The sequence below is a fragment of the Tachypleus tridentatus genome, chromosome 10 (assembly GCF_004210375.1).
Source record: "Tachypleus tridentatus isolate NWPU-2018 chromosome 10, ASM421037v1, whole genome shotgun sequence".
Taxonomy (NCBI): Eukaryota; Metazoa; Arthropoda; class Merostomata; order Xiphosura; family Limulidae; genus Tachypleus; species Tachypleus tridentatus.
In genome coordinates, this window is record NC_134834.1 from 129,541,143 (window position 1) to 129,559,559 (window position 18,417).

Genomic DNA, 18,417 nt, shown 5'->3' on the forward strand with positions numbered 1-18,417 from the left:
AGTTTAAATGATACAAAATATATGAAAACAATTTCAATAAGAATTGTGTCGTTGAAATACGTATCAGGAAGCTGTAAAACATTACATTGAAAAACAATCAGTATTTCCTTCAATAACATTGCTAGATATGATAAAAGGTGCAATGTTTTTACTAGCTATAAAATTGTATCAAAGTATGTGCATCTCTCTCCTTATGGGCCTTGTATGCTAGCTCACCACAGGTTAATCCTAGCTATTAGCTCTTACCATTTAATTTACAACCAGCTGGACTGAAACAGGTAGGGATTTAAAGCATCTTGGTTAAGAACACAACAGCTAGAAATAAGTAAGCTTTGATCCCACAACCTTTTGTTTACAAATGCAAGGTACTCTATACCAAACCATGCTGTCCTCTAGTGTTCTAATTGTGAGTTAATTTAATTACTACATTTTTTTTCATTTACGCATATTAGCTGTACCATTTGCATTTTTAGCATTTATAATACAAACTAATGGAATAAAAAATTACTATTAATATTATTTGCATATTAATGGCTCAACAGGACAGAAGTAGCTTGTTTTAATCAGAATGGAGAAAACTTGCTTTAAGAAAATGTTCTGCAAATACATTTCAGTAAGTAGTAAATGAATGATTTCTAGTTTGTCTCATCAGAATGAAAAAGAACAATTCTGATATACACTGAACTGTGAAACCTGTAGAAGTGTTTAAGAGGTTCTGTTTGTTTTTCAGGAATTTTATTGTGATGTAAATAACTCTTCAAACAATTAATATTCAGTGTTATGTAATGATGTTACATATTTAAAACATTTTAAAGCTTGGATTGCAGTAATAAAAATAAAAGCCTTCAAATGTTGAAATTAGAGTTAGGCATGTGTGTGTGTTTATATATATATCATGTCATCCCTTAAGTAATGTTCGATTTTAGGTTCAGAAAAAGAGAAAGGATTTCAAATGCTTTTAATGTTATTTAATCAATAATGTATGTTCCATTATTATTGATTACTTCCTGCCAATGATTCACAAGCTTCTGAATTCCACTTTTATAAAATTCTTGGGGTTTGGAGAAAAAGAATGTAGAGAGAGTAGTTTTGACATTTTCATATGTTCCAAGCTCTTTTCCATCGAGATAGTTCTGCAAACTTTGGAATAGATGATAATCAGATGGGGCAAGGTCTGGAGAATAAGGAGGATGTGGAAGTTTTTCCCAGTCTAGCTCTTCAATCTTTGCAGATGTGATCTTTGCTGTATAAGGTTGTGCATTATCCTTTACAATTGATCAAAGCCAGCCTATTTTCTTTCAGTGCAATATTCAAGCACTCTAGCTGTTAACAGTGTAAGTCTGAAGTGATTGTTACACTGAGTGGCAGCAACTCAATATCCCACCAAATGCTTAAGATTTTCCTAGTGTGGAGGTCCATTTTGGACTGTGCTTTCGCCAGTTTACCCACACTGAGCCATTTTTATAGTATATCCATTTTTCACTTACAGTCACTAACCTGTCCAAAAAAAGTGAGTTACATTCACGAGAATGCAAAGAAGTGCAAATGTTCACTCTTGTTCTAAAGTTGGCTTCTGTCAAATCATGGGGGACCCATTTTCCAAGTTTTGACACCTTTCCAAGCTGTTGCAGATAATGATGAACTGTTTAATGGGTTGAATTAAGCTTTTGTGCTAGTTCTTAAACTGTTACAGCACAATCTTCATCAAGTGCAGCCAGCAGTATGTCATCATTAAAGTCAACAGGATGACCTGAATGTGGCACAACATTTAAGCTGTAGTCACCTAATCTGAACTTCTGAAACCACCTTTGACATTTTCTTTCATTGAGAGACTCCACACCATAAACATCTGCTGTACTATTTTTTTTTTAAACTTGTAAAGCATCATATGCCTAATGTGCTCCTAAGGCACATTTATCTTCATTAGGGTTTATTTGATTAATGATTTGAAAAAGTGGAGTTGGGCTAGTTTCTTTTATTTTTCTGGACATTTTTATACATGTTCTATTAGATATTTTAGTCATTAGAGCCTTCTACAAAGACAGAAATGATGATGTATTTTCTTTATTAAATTTTTGGACATTACTTATGGGATGACCTGAAAGATATGGTTAGCAAAAAATAATAATAATTGCATATATAATGGCTATATATTATCAAATTATTAACTTCAAAAGACAGTTAATTTGGGTTATATGGTGTGTTTGCTTTTTTTAAGGTAAGAAAAATATCAGGAAGTGTTAAAAGTATAATTTATTTTAATTTTTACAAGTATATGTTTTAAGGTTTTTAAAGATATTCTTGACATTTTGCTGGATTATTCTGAGATCATAATTTGTTATCTTGCTTTTTTTTGAGAAGTAGAGTAATAAACACAGTAAGATATTTCATCTGTGTTGTACTTCCACAACAGAGTATTGTTTTCATTCCTGTATGTGAATAGTATAATTCAATAATATTTTATCTCATTTTGATTAAATTTTATACAAAGATAGTGTCCTTTTTAAAACCAAAGGATTGGTATTTGATGAATGTAGTTTAGATGCCGAGATCTCACTGTATATCAACCATATTTGTTATAATGGAAAAAATTGTAATATTTAAAAGTGACCAAATCTTGAAAATAAATTGAGATACAAAGAATATCTTGACAATTAGTTCTATGCACGGTTTTGAGGATGAGTAATTATCTGGGTGGTTACTGCAAGAATGAAAAAAATAGTTGTGGGGTTTCACTCTCAGTGCTTTTTTAGTTGTTTTTGTTTTATAAAAAAGTAACACCTTGAAAGGTATTGTTTTGTATCTAAGGATTTGCATCTCTCTTACAAATTTCATTCTCTATTTTCATTCATTCATCACGTTTTTTCAGTTCTATTTATCAGTTTCAAGAACTATGCCTTTCTAAAGGTTATAATAGATAATGAATATTTCACAGATATAAATAACTTCAGCTGGTTTTTGTTTTGGATTGTAATCTCATTTAACATGTGCTGTAGTACAAACAATAGAAAGGAGGATGTCAGCCACATTGAATAAAATACAGGGAGAATACATGTTTTTATAACACATTAATTAGAATCGAGATGTTTAGATTTTATAGCAGGTATAGCACCACACTTGGTTTTGTGACAAAGTGAATGTTTCTTTAGTTTGAAATTAGCCATCTTGAACATTTCTAACCATTATGAAATTAGAGATTGTCCAGTGAGGTCATACTCATTGTACTGAAAATAAGGATCATCATTCATCAAAATTTTCCTGACAGCTTCCATATTGACTGCATTATTTGTTACAACAGATAATACATTTGATAGTTATGATACAATAATAATGCTTTGAAGTTGGAATCTCCATGTGTCAAAATTCATCAATACTGGTGAATGAATGGATAAAACATTGATTACTAAAAACTAGCATCTGTTTTATTAAATATATTACTTTAGCACTCAGATTTCAGAGATATAAGGGGCTTTTGTATTTAGGACATTGATAATAGTGTTTCTTAGCATTAATAAAAGGTTTCCTGCTAGTTGTGTATGGTTTGATAGAGCTTTTGAAAGAAGTTTTGTACATAAGAATTTTCAACTGAGTGTTAAAGAGCATAAGTTCTATAAAAAGCAACAATAAAGAAGTAAATCAAGCTCTCTCTTTTAGTTGTACCAAATTATATCCATAATATTAGTAAATATTATAAAACATAGACTTATGGTATTTGATGAATTATTTGGATTAGCAAATGTTCATTTACTTGAAATGTAAAATAATGAAATACTTAAAATAATCTTCACACATATTATTGTGAAATTCAGTAGGCATACTCTGATTTATTCTGTAGCAGCAAGAGTGAGTCATAGAAGAAATAATATGTCTTATATTGTTTTAATTTGGCCTTATTGATGTATTTTGTGAATTCTTTCCTTCAGAGTTTCAGAATGTAATAACCAAGAGTTTAGTAAAATATTTTCTTATATAGTCCACATGTATCACAAACACAAATTAGCAGTATTTGTGTTTTAACATTAACTTCCCTACTTACTGGTGATGAGTGAAAATTATCAGAATGTTTTTGAATTTCGATGACTAGATATTACTTCTTTTTAATTAAGAAAAGAAAGGCTGGTACAGGATTCATCTCACTGTCTAAAGGTTCGTACAAGGTACACTAACATATTGGTACAGAATTCATCTAACTGTCTAAAATTTGGTAAAAGATATTTATATCACTAAAATATCAATATCAAATACACCTTTACTATATAAAAATCCAGGCTGTATACCTAATTACATTAAAATCTCAGTACACGACTCACCTTGATGTATTTAGTTTAAAGTGCCAGTACAAAACTTATTATCCAAAAGTTGGTATAAGATACTTAATTAAATTAAAATATACAAATTAACCTCGCTGTATAAAGATAGGTACAATATGCTTAAATTGCTAAAATGTTGGTATAGTACTCACCACACTGTCTAAAAGTTGGTACAGGGTAATTAATATTACTAAAATGTTAGTAAAACTCGTTTCACTGTTTAAAAAATATATACAAAATACTTAATGTCATTAAAATATGAGTACAAAACTTCCCTCTGTATCTAAAAATTGATACAAAATACTTAATGTCACTAAAATGTAAGTATAAAACTCACCTTATTATCTAAAAGTTGATATAAGATACTTAATGTCATTAAAACTCATCACATTCTCTGCCATTATCATTTTGCATTCCACATTTTAATAAAACAGTTGTTCTTTCCATAGGGCCATATTTCAATGTTTGTGAGATGTCTTAAATTAGGTTCAAATCTAAGTCATGAAATAAAGAAAAGGGATGGTCATATAAAGGAACTATCATCAAATGTGGGGCTGTCATATGACCTTGAAGTAAGGCCCAATGTATTTGTGAGAGGGGATTAATGTGGCAGTTTGAATTGTTAGAAAGTGTCCTACTATCAATTTGCTAGGAGATAAAACTTTTATCTTAGTTAGTAAAGCACTTTCTTGGCATAAGTTAAAGTTGAAGATGTGCAAAATAAAAGAATTTAAGTTGCCACATTAACACAACCGTCAATGTGTAATTTTTGTAATAATACTGCTATTTATGTTCATGAGATAAATGTAAGTAATGTCATTACATATTATAAAGAAGTTCATAATCCAACATATTTAACATCCTACAGTCATTATATCCAACCTATATGGAAGAACTAGGCTGTGTAAGAAAGTTATCTAAGTAGAGTTTTCTTATTGGTCAAACCTCAGTGATTCTTGTAAGGAATTGATTCTGATGGTTACTTAAGATTTTATATATTATTTTTCAAGCTAATTAATATAGTATGAAAAGAAACATTGACAGTGGTGAAATGACCAGCTGTAGAACCCTAATTTAAAATCACTCCTTTTTATATTCTTTCTCTGGTTTTAATTGGTACCAGATTTTATTATTGAACTCAGTTTGTTTGCCCTTAAAACTATTGTTTACTTGCTGCTTTCAATATTATTGAAGTTTATCATTTTGATTATACAAAATTATAGACAGGTTTAAATCTTTGTCTAAAAACAGCAAAATAATGAAATATAAAGTGCATCATTTGTTTTTTTTTCTTTTCAACAGCTCTGATGTATGCTAGTATATTTGGTAATGTCTCTGCAATCATTCAACGGCTGTACTCAGGGACAGCCCGTTACCACACTCAACTGCTCCGCGTAAAGGAGTTCATAAAGTTCCATCAGATTCCCAATCCACTTAGACAAAGATTAGAGGAGTATTTCCAGCATGCTTGGTCTTACACAAATGGCATTGATGTCAACACAGTTTGTATTTTCAATCTGCCTTGATTTTAATTTCAGTATTATAACTATAACCAGCTCATTGAAACAGCTACATTAAATTTTACACATTGGTGTAAATCATAACTGATTTATTTCTACTTTCATTTTTTTTACTTTTTTGACATGCATGATCTATTATTGAGATTTAATTATACATTGTGGTCCTATAACTAAGTTTCAAGAGCTTGTAAAATAAGAATTTTTCGTTTATTTATTTATTTGTTAGTATATTACTTATCTTTCAAATTCTTAGAGGAAGAATATTTTTGTAGAATATTCTATAGTAATTCCAATATTTAATTTTTATTTGTTTGTGTAGCATAGTTTAGAAAGTATACTCTTAATACTAAGAAAAGTAAATGACATTTATATATGTATAAAGCAAATCCACATTTAAATTTTTTGAATATAGATCTTTATATCATTATATGACTCTGATGTTGACTCTTCCCATCATTTTGAAGCAGAATTTATCCTCTAGTAGGTACCACATAAAGAGCTTGTTAAAAATTATAATTTTAGGTGTAGGGGATGGGCTTGCTCATTGAATAGAAAACTTGCTGGATGGAAGAAAGCAGAGGACTGTTATAAAGCTCAGTTAAATTGGTTTAATATGGGGTACCTTATGGGTTAATGTTAGAACTTTGGTTCTTTTTCATTTACATTAGTGTCATAGATGAAGGGGAATGTTCTATAGATTATTTAAGGTTGCTGATGACCTTAAAGTTTTGTGTTGCTTGTTGTAATGAAGATGCTACTACCTAACAAAAGGATATGGATTATTTGGTGAGTTGAATTAATGAATGAAAAATGGATTTTAATTATAATCAATGCAAGATAATTTATGTAAAGTACCACACTTTGAATTATGAGTATAATTTTGATAGGAATAATCTTAGAGCTACAAAAGAAAATAATTGTGATATTCTGGTTTATCAGTCTTTTAAGTCATACAAGCAATGTGCTGTTGCTACTGGCAGGGAAAATAGGATTTTATAATTTATTTACAGAAGTAATGAAAAGAAGTCTGAAGGAATTATAACTTAATTGTATAAATCATTGGTTAGGTCAGTTTTGGAATATTGTGTTCAGTCTTGGGCTCCTTACCTTAGAAAGGACATTGAAGTGTTGGAAAAGGTTCAGAGAAGGGTCACTAGAATGATACTTTGAATGGAAGGATTGTCACAAAAGGACAGTTTAAGATCTCTGAAATTGTTTCCTCACAAAACATAAGGTATTAGAAGGGATCTGATTTTGAGGCATTTAAGAATTGTTGAGGGAATTGATAGTTTTGACGCATGATCTTTCTTTGTACTTAATGATGAGAATGTTAACACTAGGAGAAATAAATATAAAGTTTGGCATGGTTGGAGTCATCTACAGCAAAGATAACTTTTTGTAGCAGGGTAGTTAGTTTTAGTTGGGTTGCTCTCATATGCCATAGGTGTAGTTAATTTAAGGGAGTTTGAAGGAAAATGTTATAGGTATTTAAGTAATAAATGCTGCCTATGAGTGTTTTTTGTTTCTATCTTAAATATTAGTTTGGTGGATGTGGTTGTTGAGATAAACCGATAGGTCTCTTGTTGTCCTTAAATTGTAGTATTATGTATAGAATTATGTGTGTGTGTGTGTGTTCTGTTTAAAATATTGATTTTGTTGTAATAAAAGTATCTGTTTTTATTTATGATATGTCATATATCTTCTACAGGTGTTAAAGGGGTTTCCTGAATGTCTACAAGCAGACATCTGTCTTCACTTAAATCGAGTTCTTTTAGAAAATAATCGAGCATTCCAAGGAGCAAGTCCAGGTTGTCTACGAGCACTGTCCATGAAGTTCAAGACAACTCATGCACCCTCAGGAGATATTTTAGTTCATCGAGGAGATGTCTTAACTGCTCTATATTTTATATCAAGAGGAACTATTGAGATACTAAGAGATACTATAGTCATGGCCATTTTAGGTAACCCAAATCAGTTAAATGAGTTTTAGCTATATGATCATGTTAAAACTACGTATACAAAGCTGTTGACATGTTATCTATTATGTGACTATTGCCAAGCACTTAAGAGATAATCTCTGCAGTAGTCAAGTAACGGTTACATGATGACCAAGTAAATTTTCTACCTTCGTACGGACCTCTTACGCTTGAAATTATGTGACTTACATGATTAGTTTTGTTTATCAAAATGTTAAAAATGGTTTGTCAAGTCAGTAATTAAAACCCAAACTCTGATGTTACTAAATAATCTTTAAGTACTTTTTATTTTTTCCAAGTACAATTCAAGACATGAAGAATACCAAAGTTTCTGCAGGTTTTGATAAATTTAGGAAATATAGTATCTTGTTTTTTAATAAAGGAGTTTGAATTTCTGTGTTTTATATTATGATAAATATTTTTTGCAACCTGTAAATTAGAGCATGAACTAATTATGTTGTTGAACACTATCAAATGATAATTTTCCTGAAGTGATCACACTGAAATTCATGAATGTTTTTTTTACAAACTTTTACTTTAATCATTATTCTTATTTGTTTTGGATTTGATATTTTAAAACCAATTAGATATGTCATTTCTTCTTCTGTTAGTACCAAACTGATTCTGCTGGAATAAAAAAATACTACCTTTTGTTTACTAAGCAGATTATAAACTTTTTAGTTTAATAAAATATTTCTTCATCTAAATTAAGCTTAGTTTATATATTTGTTTCCACTACTGATCAGTGAGGAATGTAATGTAGACAAGTTAGTTACATTTGGTCCTGATGTGATTATATTTTTATTAATTTTTGTAATTAGTCCTAGAAAAAGTAATTTTTTTTATTCAACTCCAGTATTCAAATTTTTTTTTTTAAATTACTTGTTTATTTATGTTTATATATTCATATCTGAATATCATGGCATTTACATAGACATCCTGATACCAGTATGAAAGTATTTTCACCCAGCAAATAGATCTACCATTTCAGTATAGGGATGTTGCCATTGCTCACTTATTTCTCATTGGTCTTTGTTTACTGATTAACAACTTTTCTATAATCTAAGTAGTTTCTTTCTGTAAGCTAGCTTACTGATTCTGAAGTCAGTGGTTGATTTTGAACTTTGTAAATATTTTAGTTTTCAGCTCTTTGTTATTATCAGGGAATTGATTTTTGCAGTAATTGCATAGAGCAGCTATAAATGTGCTTGTTAGAAACTTAATGATGTGATCTTGGAATATAACATGTGTTTCTATCTTTTAATTATATTATAATATTTGAGTCTATATTTTGTTTTATATAAGTACAAGTTGCATTAAATTTATTTTGTTCCTATGTTGCTTCTGTAATAGATAATATCTGTTACTACCTAAGAAATATTACACTTGATCAGACCAGTCTAGGATGTCATTAAGTTAATCTAGTTTTGAATTTGGTGTTCAGTATGTTCTAATGATCCAGTAAAGGTGACTGCCCCATGTAAATAACAAAATGAGAGCAAGTACACATACTGTGTTTGTGTTTTGTATCTGATAAAGATTATTCATTTTGTATTATACTTTGTTTGTCTAGTATTGTTACTTCATTTTACATTGACTCAATCAGTAAGAGATTCATTATTACTCCATAATTGATATCTGGAATGAATCTGCTATTGTGTTGTGGACCTATCAAATATATCATGGAGTGAATAGGCAGTACAAATGTTTGTGTCACAACCACAGGATATCATTATTGCAGAGCTTGCTATATCTGCTTAAGTGTATACTATCCTTTAATTTAACTCTTGTGTTAAAATTTGATGAAGACTTTGTGTTTGAGGAAATGACATTTTTCCAACTCAAAAGAATTTATGAACAAGTGAGAGAGAGATCACCAAAGGAAAGTGGATGTTCGTAAGAGTTGTCAGGTCTATAAAATGTTCACTTCTGAATATAGAACTTTTGCCAATGCTTTTTCTTCTTGCTGCTACAGACTCAGAGAGAAATACCAGAATCTGGTGCACCTAGGACACATGATCAGTGTCAGTGTGATAGAAACACAAACTGGGAATTGTTGCAGTAGTGTGTTGGTTGATGAACCTGAAAGTAGATGGGGCGATCTGTATAGAACTCCCACCTTTACACCAGCAAGAGTAGTTCAATTCAAGTAATTCAAGGCCACCTCAGAACATTTAAGAGAGATTTGAAGCATCATTGATGGATATTATCTGCCAACTAAAGCTATCTCATCAGCGAAATGATGAAGTGATGGAACCATGGGGTGTTGGTGAGCCTCCACGAGCCAGTATACTGTTGTTGTGGTTATGACCCACAGCGGAGCTGAGGACCAAGCAGGACTGATGAAAAAGCTGTCTAATACACTTAATTGTTTTACCACAATAAATCAGGGTCCCTAAGAGCCCCTATCACACTGTAGAATTAGGATATCTCAACGTGGTGTTAGCTCACATTCTGCATGAGAAGCTTATGATATCCTCGTGGTACCTGTGACTAAGGGTAAGCAGATTTCTCTCCTATAGTTTAGGAACAGAGCCTAGAAGGGTATGAAACAATTTCCTAATCATTTCAGAAGATCACAGTATGGAATTAACAAATTCATGGATAGGCATTACAATACCTGACACTGCATTTGTATAGTTTAGTGCTTTATTTAATTAAGTATTTGAGTAAGGAAGAGTAGCTGTTTAACTGTTTAGTAAGCTGCTGCTTATGTCTTCCTAATTGACATAGCTGAGATTAAACATGATCACCAGCAGCTAAGACAGTTAGGTTGAACATCCAATGATTGAAGGGAAGTGGTGATCCTTTGCTTGTAAGTTATCAAGCAATGTTCGTCATACAATCTATGCAATATATTGTGTGATTTCTAATTGATGCTAGTATGTATAATACCTAGTTTATCTCTAGTTTTTACAACTACAAATGAAAGATAGAAGTTTGAAAATTCAGTTGAAAGGGTCTTGAAAATCTTACATTCTGTTCTATGTGATACTGTAAGATACAGCATGTGCTCTTCAATGTATGTTTACCACTTGACTATCAGTAGCGAGGACAGTGTGTTGATAATAAGATTAACATTACCAAAAAGACTCTACTTTCAAGCTACTAGGTGGAATTTCAGTAAGAGAACTCAGTGGAATATGGGATTATAACTGCTAAATTAACATTGCTTAAGATGGCTGGTCCCAGTAGATGTAATACCTGGTACATCAACATTTTGTTCAACTGAGGATGAGAGCTAGGATTCTGCAAACATAGTTTAAACAGTTTTGTGGTCATTGCTTTCCAAACTACCAAGTTGTTTCTTTGATATGAAACACAAGAACTGGTCACCTGAATTAATGCATAATCATCACTCACTCTTTTTTTACCAGTACACTTAAAAGGTGTATAGTTTCACATGCAGTGAGGGAATCATAGTTTAGTTGAATTCAGTAAGTGATTATTTCTTTCTTGATGCTTGAAATGAAAATAATGTACAAGTTTGATGATTCACAGATGGCAGTATTTTACTAAATAATAGCTATCAACAATAGTTTTTGGAAAGCAACCAAGACAATTATAAAATAATTTGAGTTATAACTAGAGAAGCAGTCTCTTGAAAGTTATTAACTTGTGTAATGGAGATAAATGTGTATAACTATGTACACATCTGAATAAGAATTATTACATCAATCATTCATGAGTGTTGTATAATAGTTGTAAATAAAAACAAAGGATTTAATATGGATGTTGACACTGTATGATGTAAAATTAACTGTTATTATAGACTTATATTGTGTTATACAAAGATACAGTGTACATATTTGTATTAATACTGGTGCAGAAGGTTTTCATTTTGACATTGTAGTATTTGGCCAATAGTGAATTTTTATAGAAAGATAAAAGTAATGGTGAGGTTCACACCATGTCTGAGAGAAACACAATTTTACCTGTTTTTTTTCTAAAAATAATGCAAAATATTTTGATTGCATTGAATAAAAATGTTTGAGTTGTTGAAAGTTTCCATAGTATGTGAAATTTACAAACAAAAATAAATTTGGTGTACCTAGTGTTTTATTTAAGCATGATAAAAATTTTAATCATACAATATGAAATATTTAGAAAAGCATACAGTTTTTTAAATATTTTATTTGTATTGTTTTAGTACAAGGAACAGTTTGAAATGCATGAAAGTGCACGTTGTAAGCATAGGGGAGTGAATAACACTTATGTAGAGAAACTTTGTAAATCACACTCTCACTAGTACTACAGTTGTATCTAAAACATCCTTAAGAAAAGACAATGAAAGTATCCTAACAGTGAACCTAAAGGGTAGATTACCTAATCTGAGTCAGCATGTATGTGTGGGATTTGCTTTTAAAGTAAACTTGCTGTCAAGTGTCACAGACAGAACAGCAGAGCTTAAAGAGGATATTGATGGGGGTGCACTGTTCAGTATTTGTCAGGGCCAGTTTGGGATGTTATATTGATACTTGGTGGGCCATATAATATTTCTTTTCTAAAAATGTTGTGAGCTCATTGTATTTTCTACTAATTCTAAAGCCTAGATAAAATTTATATTAAATTGTGATGAAGAAACTCTTAAATTTAATAACAGAAAAAAATACTTTTATTGAATTAAAAACTTTCAACTCTGCAAACTATAATTTTGTGTCACTGGCTGTACCAAATGAACTGGCAGATGAAATTTGGCTCATGGGCTGTTATTGTTTACCTCTGGATATTGACAAAGTGTACTCAATGAGGGTTGTGGACTGAGTCAGGTCCTGGACACTAGGGATACATGTTCTGTGGAAGATTAGAGCATGATCACATTCAAACTTCATAAAAATGTTGCTCGACCAAGGTAACCTTTTTTATTCAGCTTTTGAATTACAGTAGTTAAGGAAGTTAAAGCAAAGTAATAATCGTAACCAGATGGTTAGAACCCCTTTTAATTTAGTAGCTGACTTTATGATCAGTTGGAATTTGTTTCCTTTTCAAAACAAGATATTTTCTGTGTAAAGTCAAATTTTTGTTACTTCTGATAATCTGTTCTCCAGTTAGCCAATGGTTTTCTATTTTGTTGTATACTAAATCCACCAACTTTCCATAGGTGTAATGTGTCAGAGTTTTTTGTATGAGTGGGCTAGGAGTTCTTCTGCAGTAGGTGTCTGTGACTTGTTGGTGATAAATTCAAACAATAAACAGATACCATACAATCTACTTGTTTTAAAAATATATATTCAAAGCAAGTCAAATGTATGTACAAAAATTCTTTACACTAAAAATATAAATAATTCTCTTTTCTTGTCAAAAGTCTGCCCAAGTTGAATCAATTACTTTAGAATAAAACTGAAAAGAATTATTTTCCTCTAGTCTGTTTCTTTCTGTAAATCTGTGATAAAATCACTTATGTTAACTTGTGGGTTACCATAGTTGCATCCAGAACTTTAAATAATTGTCTCCTTTTTTCCAAAGCCCACACAAATGTGTTCAATTACTCAAGAACACTTTTTTAACAAGACATGTTATTTCTTTATATCTGTTAAACTGTAAAACTTATTTTAAAGCTATTCACTCACATTCTAGTTAACTTTACATTTTCTAACTTTTTTCTGACTGAACTTTACTTGACTTAATTTCACTTGCACTTGCTTCATTGCTTATACATTGTTTACTGAAGCCTCAAATAATAGTCTGTTAAGGTAACAAGAAAAACTGAAGATTCAAGTAACTTACCTCAACAACTGAACCACACATACACTGTACAACTCTTACAGAGTTATGTAACAAACTTGTTATAACTATTTTCTTTAAAATAATTACTTGTAACTCTCTTGTTATGAAAAGTGAATAACCATTAAATATTGAATAATCTAAATCTAATAAATTAAATAATAATGTTTATGGTAAAGAGTCTTGTATATCAAACACAATGGAGAGCTACATTTTGATCAAGGAGTGATGTACTCCAGGTTTCCAGCAACTATGAGGTTAACTATTAATGACAAAAAAGTGAGCAAAAAGGGACCTCTCATGGCCTGAAGTCAGCAATATGCATGTTCTCTCAAATATCACTTTTGGTCTTATCTTTCAGCATTGAGATTTAGACATCAATTTGTGGTATCAGCTCCTCCAGTATCGATTGAGGTAACTCATTTAAAGCAAAAGCTGCCAACCAAGCTTTATCTTTCTTCATTGGATGACTATGACTAGGCTCAAGAGAATCACATAGAAGACATTACCATTCCTTATTTGCAATCTAATAATTATCATTGTGTGATTATGTGTAGATGTAAATTGTTGAATAATGATAATATTCCTTTTCATCTTCAGGATTCTTGTGTCATTTAAAACAAATTGTGTCTTGTAAGTTTGGAATGTCTATTAAAGAGTTTATTCTTGTTTTTGTGTTATAGTTATGTAGATTTATTGTTATTTGAGGGTTTGTTACTATATAAATCTTTTTTTGTAATTTGCAAAAAAAGAGTTTGATAAAATGTTGTATTTTAATTCATGCTTGTGGTTAGTAATATATATATGTATATATATAGTAATGTATATATGCTTTTATTTTTCTAAGGGATATTTTAATCTAATTTAGTATGATGTTTTAGCTCTTTAAAGGGGTGCTTCCTGTCTAAATTTATAAAGAGCATATTTGTTGTTACTCTAATTCTGTAAAGGGTTTACTGAGTTTCTGCAAAATTTCAGTTTGTTTGTGGTTGTCATAATTAATATTTATATGTAATGTTGTAGTCTATATTAAAAAGTATAAGTTGTTGCTTTTTTATCATTAAATCTTCTATGTTAGCATGTGTGTGCATTATACCCTTGTTAAAGAGTTTTAAAATTGTAATATTTCTATGTTAAGATTTTTTTTTTTACTTTGTATTTTCTTTGTTTAAAGGTTATGTCAACTGTATGGCATGCAAGTGTTTTCAGGGGAAAGAAAAAAGATTAAAACATTTCTTGACCAGTAAAAATTTAAAGTTTATTTATTTTAAAATTAAAGTTAATTGTTGTCTTGAGAGCAAATCTATATGAGTATACCATGCACTTCTATCTTGTAATATTATGGTATTTATTTTGAATTTATTCTGTATGTATACAGGTTTCATAAAACGTGTTTGGGTAAACCATAGAGTTTATCTTGCTGTAAGCTACCTTTATTCCTTTGTTCTCTGAAATGGCTAATGCTTCAGTGTTGATAATTATTTCAACAAAATGTTCAGATTTCTTTATAATTGAAGTAGTTATCTTACTTATAGGTTATAGAATTTTAGTTAAGTGTTTTGCAATGTTGCAAGTTGATGTGCAAGTGAAAGATTAATAGGCTGAACAGTTACTTACTTATTTTTAAGAGTGTGTATTACAGAACTCTTTAAGATATGAGTTTCAGAGACAGGATTAAGTTTTGTATATTAATCCATCTGCTGTATTTAGTTGGAGAAGTTGATCATTAATGTTTCCATATAAATTATAATTTGTAGGATCCTTGTAAAAAAGTGATAAGCAGTTTCGATTAATCAAGAATATGACATTAGAGGACAATTACAATTTACCAAAAAATCTGTGTATAGAAGTATCTGGATGCCATATTCTGTCCACCAGTAGTTAAGGTCACAGACTTAGAAATGTCTCATAACAAAAACTGATGTATAAGCAGTCAAGATCATCTTGAAATGAATTTAACATGCTGAAATATATGTTTAGAATCAAAAGCTTGAATCCATTAAAAAATCTATAAATCAAAAGTCACTATCTGAAGAACAAAGTGTTTGTGTTGAACCCCATCCTTATTTATATTTACTGTGCAAACTACCATATGTATCATGACACAGCACAATTGAAAGAAGTCAACTTTAGTGTTACAATCTTCCTTCATGAATTTTAAAACATGAATTGTACTAATACATTAAAATAATAGTGTACAAAACAATCTATAGAAAGCAATGTCCAGTATGTATGCAGTTTAAGGAGCACACAAGAATGTCTTCAGTACAGGCCTGACTTTCTGAAGTATCAAAACATAGTTTATAATGTAAAAACACTTCCAACAGCATAAATGTTGTAGCTAATCCACAAGGAAAACCACTTATATATATTCTAAATTAATGAAGCTCTTTACCATGATTTAGATATGAAATCTGATTTGAATGACATTTTTCTTTTTTAAGTGTATGGGTACACGTATGTTAAAAATCTCTTTTAATTTTATTACCATTATATCAAATACGTTTTGAGCAACTGAAAGCACAAATTTTGATTACAAGTTATTTTTTACCTACAATATAGAGGAAAGAGAAATTGATTTGTTTTCATTTATTATGGTATAATTTTAAGGTTATCACTGTGATGCAACTATAATTATAATAAATAACAGATATAATAAATTTCAATTTTTATCTATTTTTGTTTCAAATGTTACAATAGCATTACTTTGCAATGTTCTTTTTAGACACGTTCATTATTGTTTCCTATTGTATATACATATTCCATCAATGTTTTCCATTGTATGTACTTATTCCATCAGTGTTAACAAAGGTTGATAATGATTTCTACAAGGGTGAAAAGCTAGTTTAAAAAAAAGTATGAAAATTACAAAATTTGCATAAACACATTTAATTTATTTATTTATTAAAGTACTTTTTACTCGTTCTTATTGCCCATTTTAAACAAAGGTGGATCTTGTACAGGGACCATTGAAATGTAATTATAAAAATACATCATTATTTCATAAATATTTTCTTTTTTGGTTCCATTTTAATCTGCAGGAAAAGATGATATTTTTGGAGAGAATCCATGTGCTTATTCAACTGTTGGCAAGTCAAGTTGCAATGTACGTGCCTTGACATATTGTGATCTTCATAAGATTATGCGAGATGATTTATTAGATGTTCTACAGATGTTTCCAGAATTTTATGACAGTTTCTCCAACAATCTAGAAATAACCTTTAATTTGAGAGATGTAAGTAGTCATTTTTCTCTGTATATTTATCTATCATAAATCTTAAAATAATGATCAAATATGACATATATCTTAAATCCAGTAAATTTTTATTTAAATGAATTACATTCAGTAATTGTGCATGATATGCATCTTAAAACACTAAATGTGGGTTCTTATTCATGCACTGCTGTAACAGTTCCACTGTATACTAACAGTGGTATATGAATTATATATTTAAAAGTCAGCTAGTATGGGTAGAGAAGGCACTAATAGAGGAGTGAACAACATTTCAACTTTCTTCGGTCATCATCAGATTCACAAAGAAAGAAAGGGTATCCAACATCTAAGCACGCCCTCTACATTCCTACACTCAATTACACAACTACCTTCAAACATGTGGTCAGCTACTGATCATTAACCCTTTCTTTCTTTGTGAACCTGACGATGACCGAAGAATGTCAAAATGTTCACTCCTCTATTAGTGCCTTCTCTACCCATACCAGCCGTATTTAAATATATATTTTTCTCTACAAGTGGGTTTTCTCATCATCACAGGGTGGTATGTGAATATTATAAATGAGCAAGTCGTTTGTGATATTATTTTTAAAGATATTATTGCAAATATTCACATATTCATTAAACACCTTTGCAAATACTTGTTTAGGTCTGAACATAGCCTATTGATTAGTTTATCAGACAAGGGATTGAATCCAAGGTTCTGAAGCTCAAGAAATATGCTATCAAACATAATTTGCACTTTCAATTTATATATATTATAATAGTCACAGTACATTCCACTATTTGGCTAAGAGTAACTATCTTAGTTGCTGCTGACTGGTTGCTTTCAATTTTATCTGCAGTTGTTAGATACACATGACAGTTTAAGTTTAATGAGAGAATTATAATTCATAAAGTTTATGTAGCATGGGTGTTACATTTAGTTAATTTTAGAAGCAAGAGTTTATCACAGGAGATGTTTACAAATCATATGTTGGGTAATCAGTGGTTATTAATTTGTGATTGTTATATTATTTAATCACACCACTAGGACTTTCTTAGTTTTTGTCATTGTTTTAATCAAGTATTATTGCATCATAATATCTAGTATTGCGTGCAATATAGTATACTTCTGTCAAGGTATAAATATATGCTAAAAAAATGTAGTTTGAAAAATAGATTTAGGCTGTATGATTGTGAATTAGGCCATAAGGAGTATATGGTGATAATTTTTAAAGTTATCTCACATAGTATTGTAATAATAGAGTAGAGAAGAAGAATTCATCTTTTAAATTGTTTTCTAAAATAATTGAACCAGCTCCCATGTGGACTTCGGTGAAAAGAGGTGATTATTTAAAAATCTGGATACTGTTTTATAGCCAACAGTGTAACAAATATTTGTATATACATTTTACTTATTTATTATATTAGTTTTAAAACAAGTGGATTGTGTGTTGCTTGTTTATAGTTGAAACTGACTGCTAACAAGACATAGACTATAAAGAATCCAGCCCATACATAAAAAGTTACACAGTTCAAAATTACAGTGGATGTTCTTGAACTTTAGTGGTCTCTGACCTGGTCCTTTAGCTCATTGTATACATAAATTATGAAGTGGTACTCAGTTAAACAAATAAAGCAAGTCCATGTGGCAACATTGGTTAAAAGAAATT

The 18,417-nt window shown here is 30.3% G+C and overlaps 1 protein-coding gene across 1 annotated transcript in view; it reads left to right on the forward strand.

Moving 5' to 3' along the window:
- Positions 1–18,417, forward strand: part of LOC143230298 (voltage-gated inwardly rectifying potassium channel KCNH6-like) — a 188,449-nt gene that overhangs the window by 130,541 nt on the left and 39,491 nt on the right. Inside the window, exons 8-10 of the mRNA XM_076463564.1 lie at positions 5,613–5,812; positions 7,539–7,791; positions 16,572–16,765. Coding sequence (XP_076319679.1) covers positions 5,613–5,812; positions 7,539–7,791; positions 16,572–16,765 — 647 coding nt within the window. The remainder of the gene's footprint in view (positions 1–5,612; positions 5,813–7,538; positions 7,792–16,571; positions 16,766–18,417) is intronic.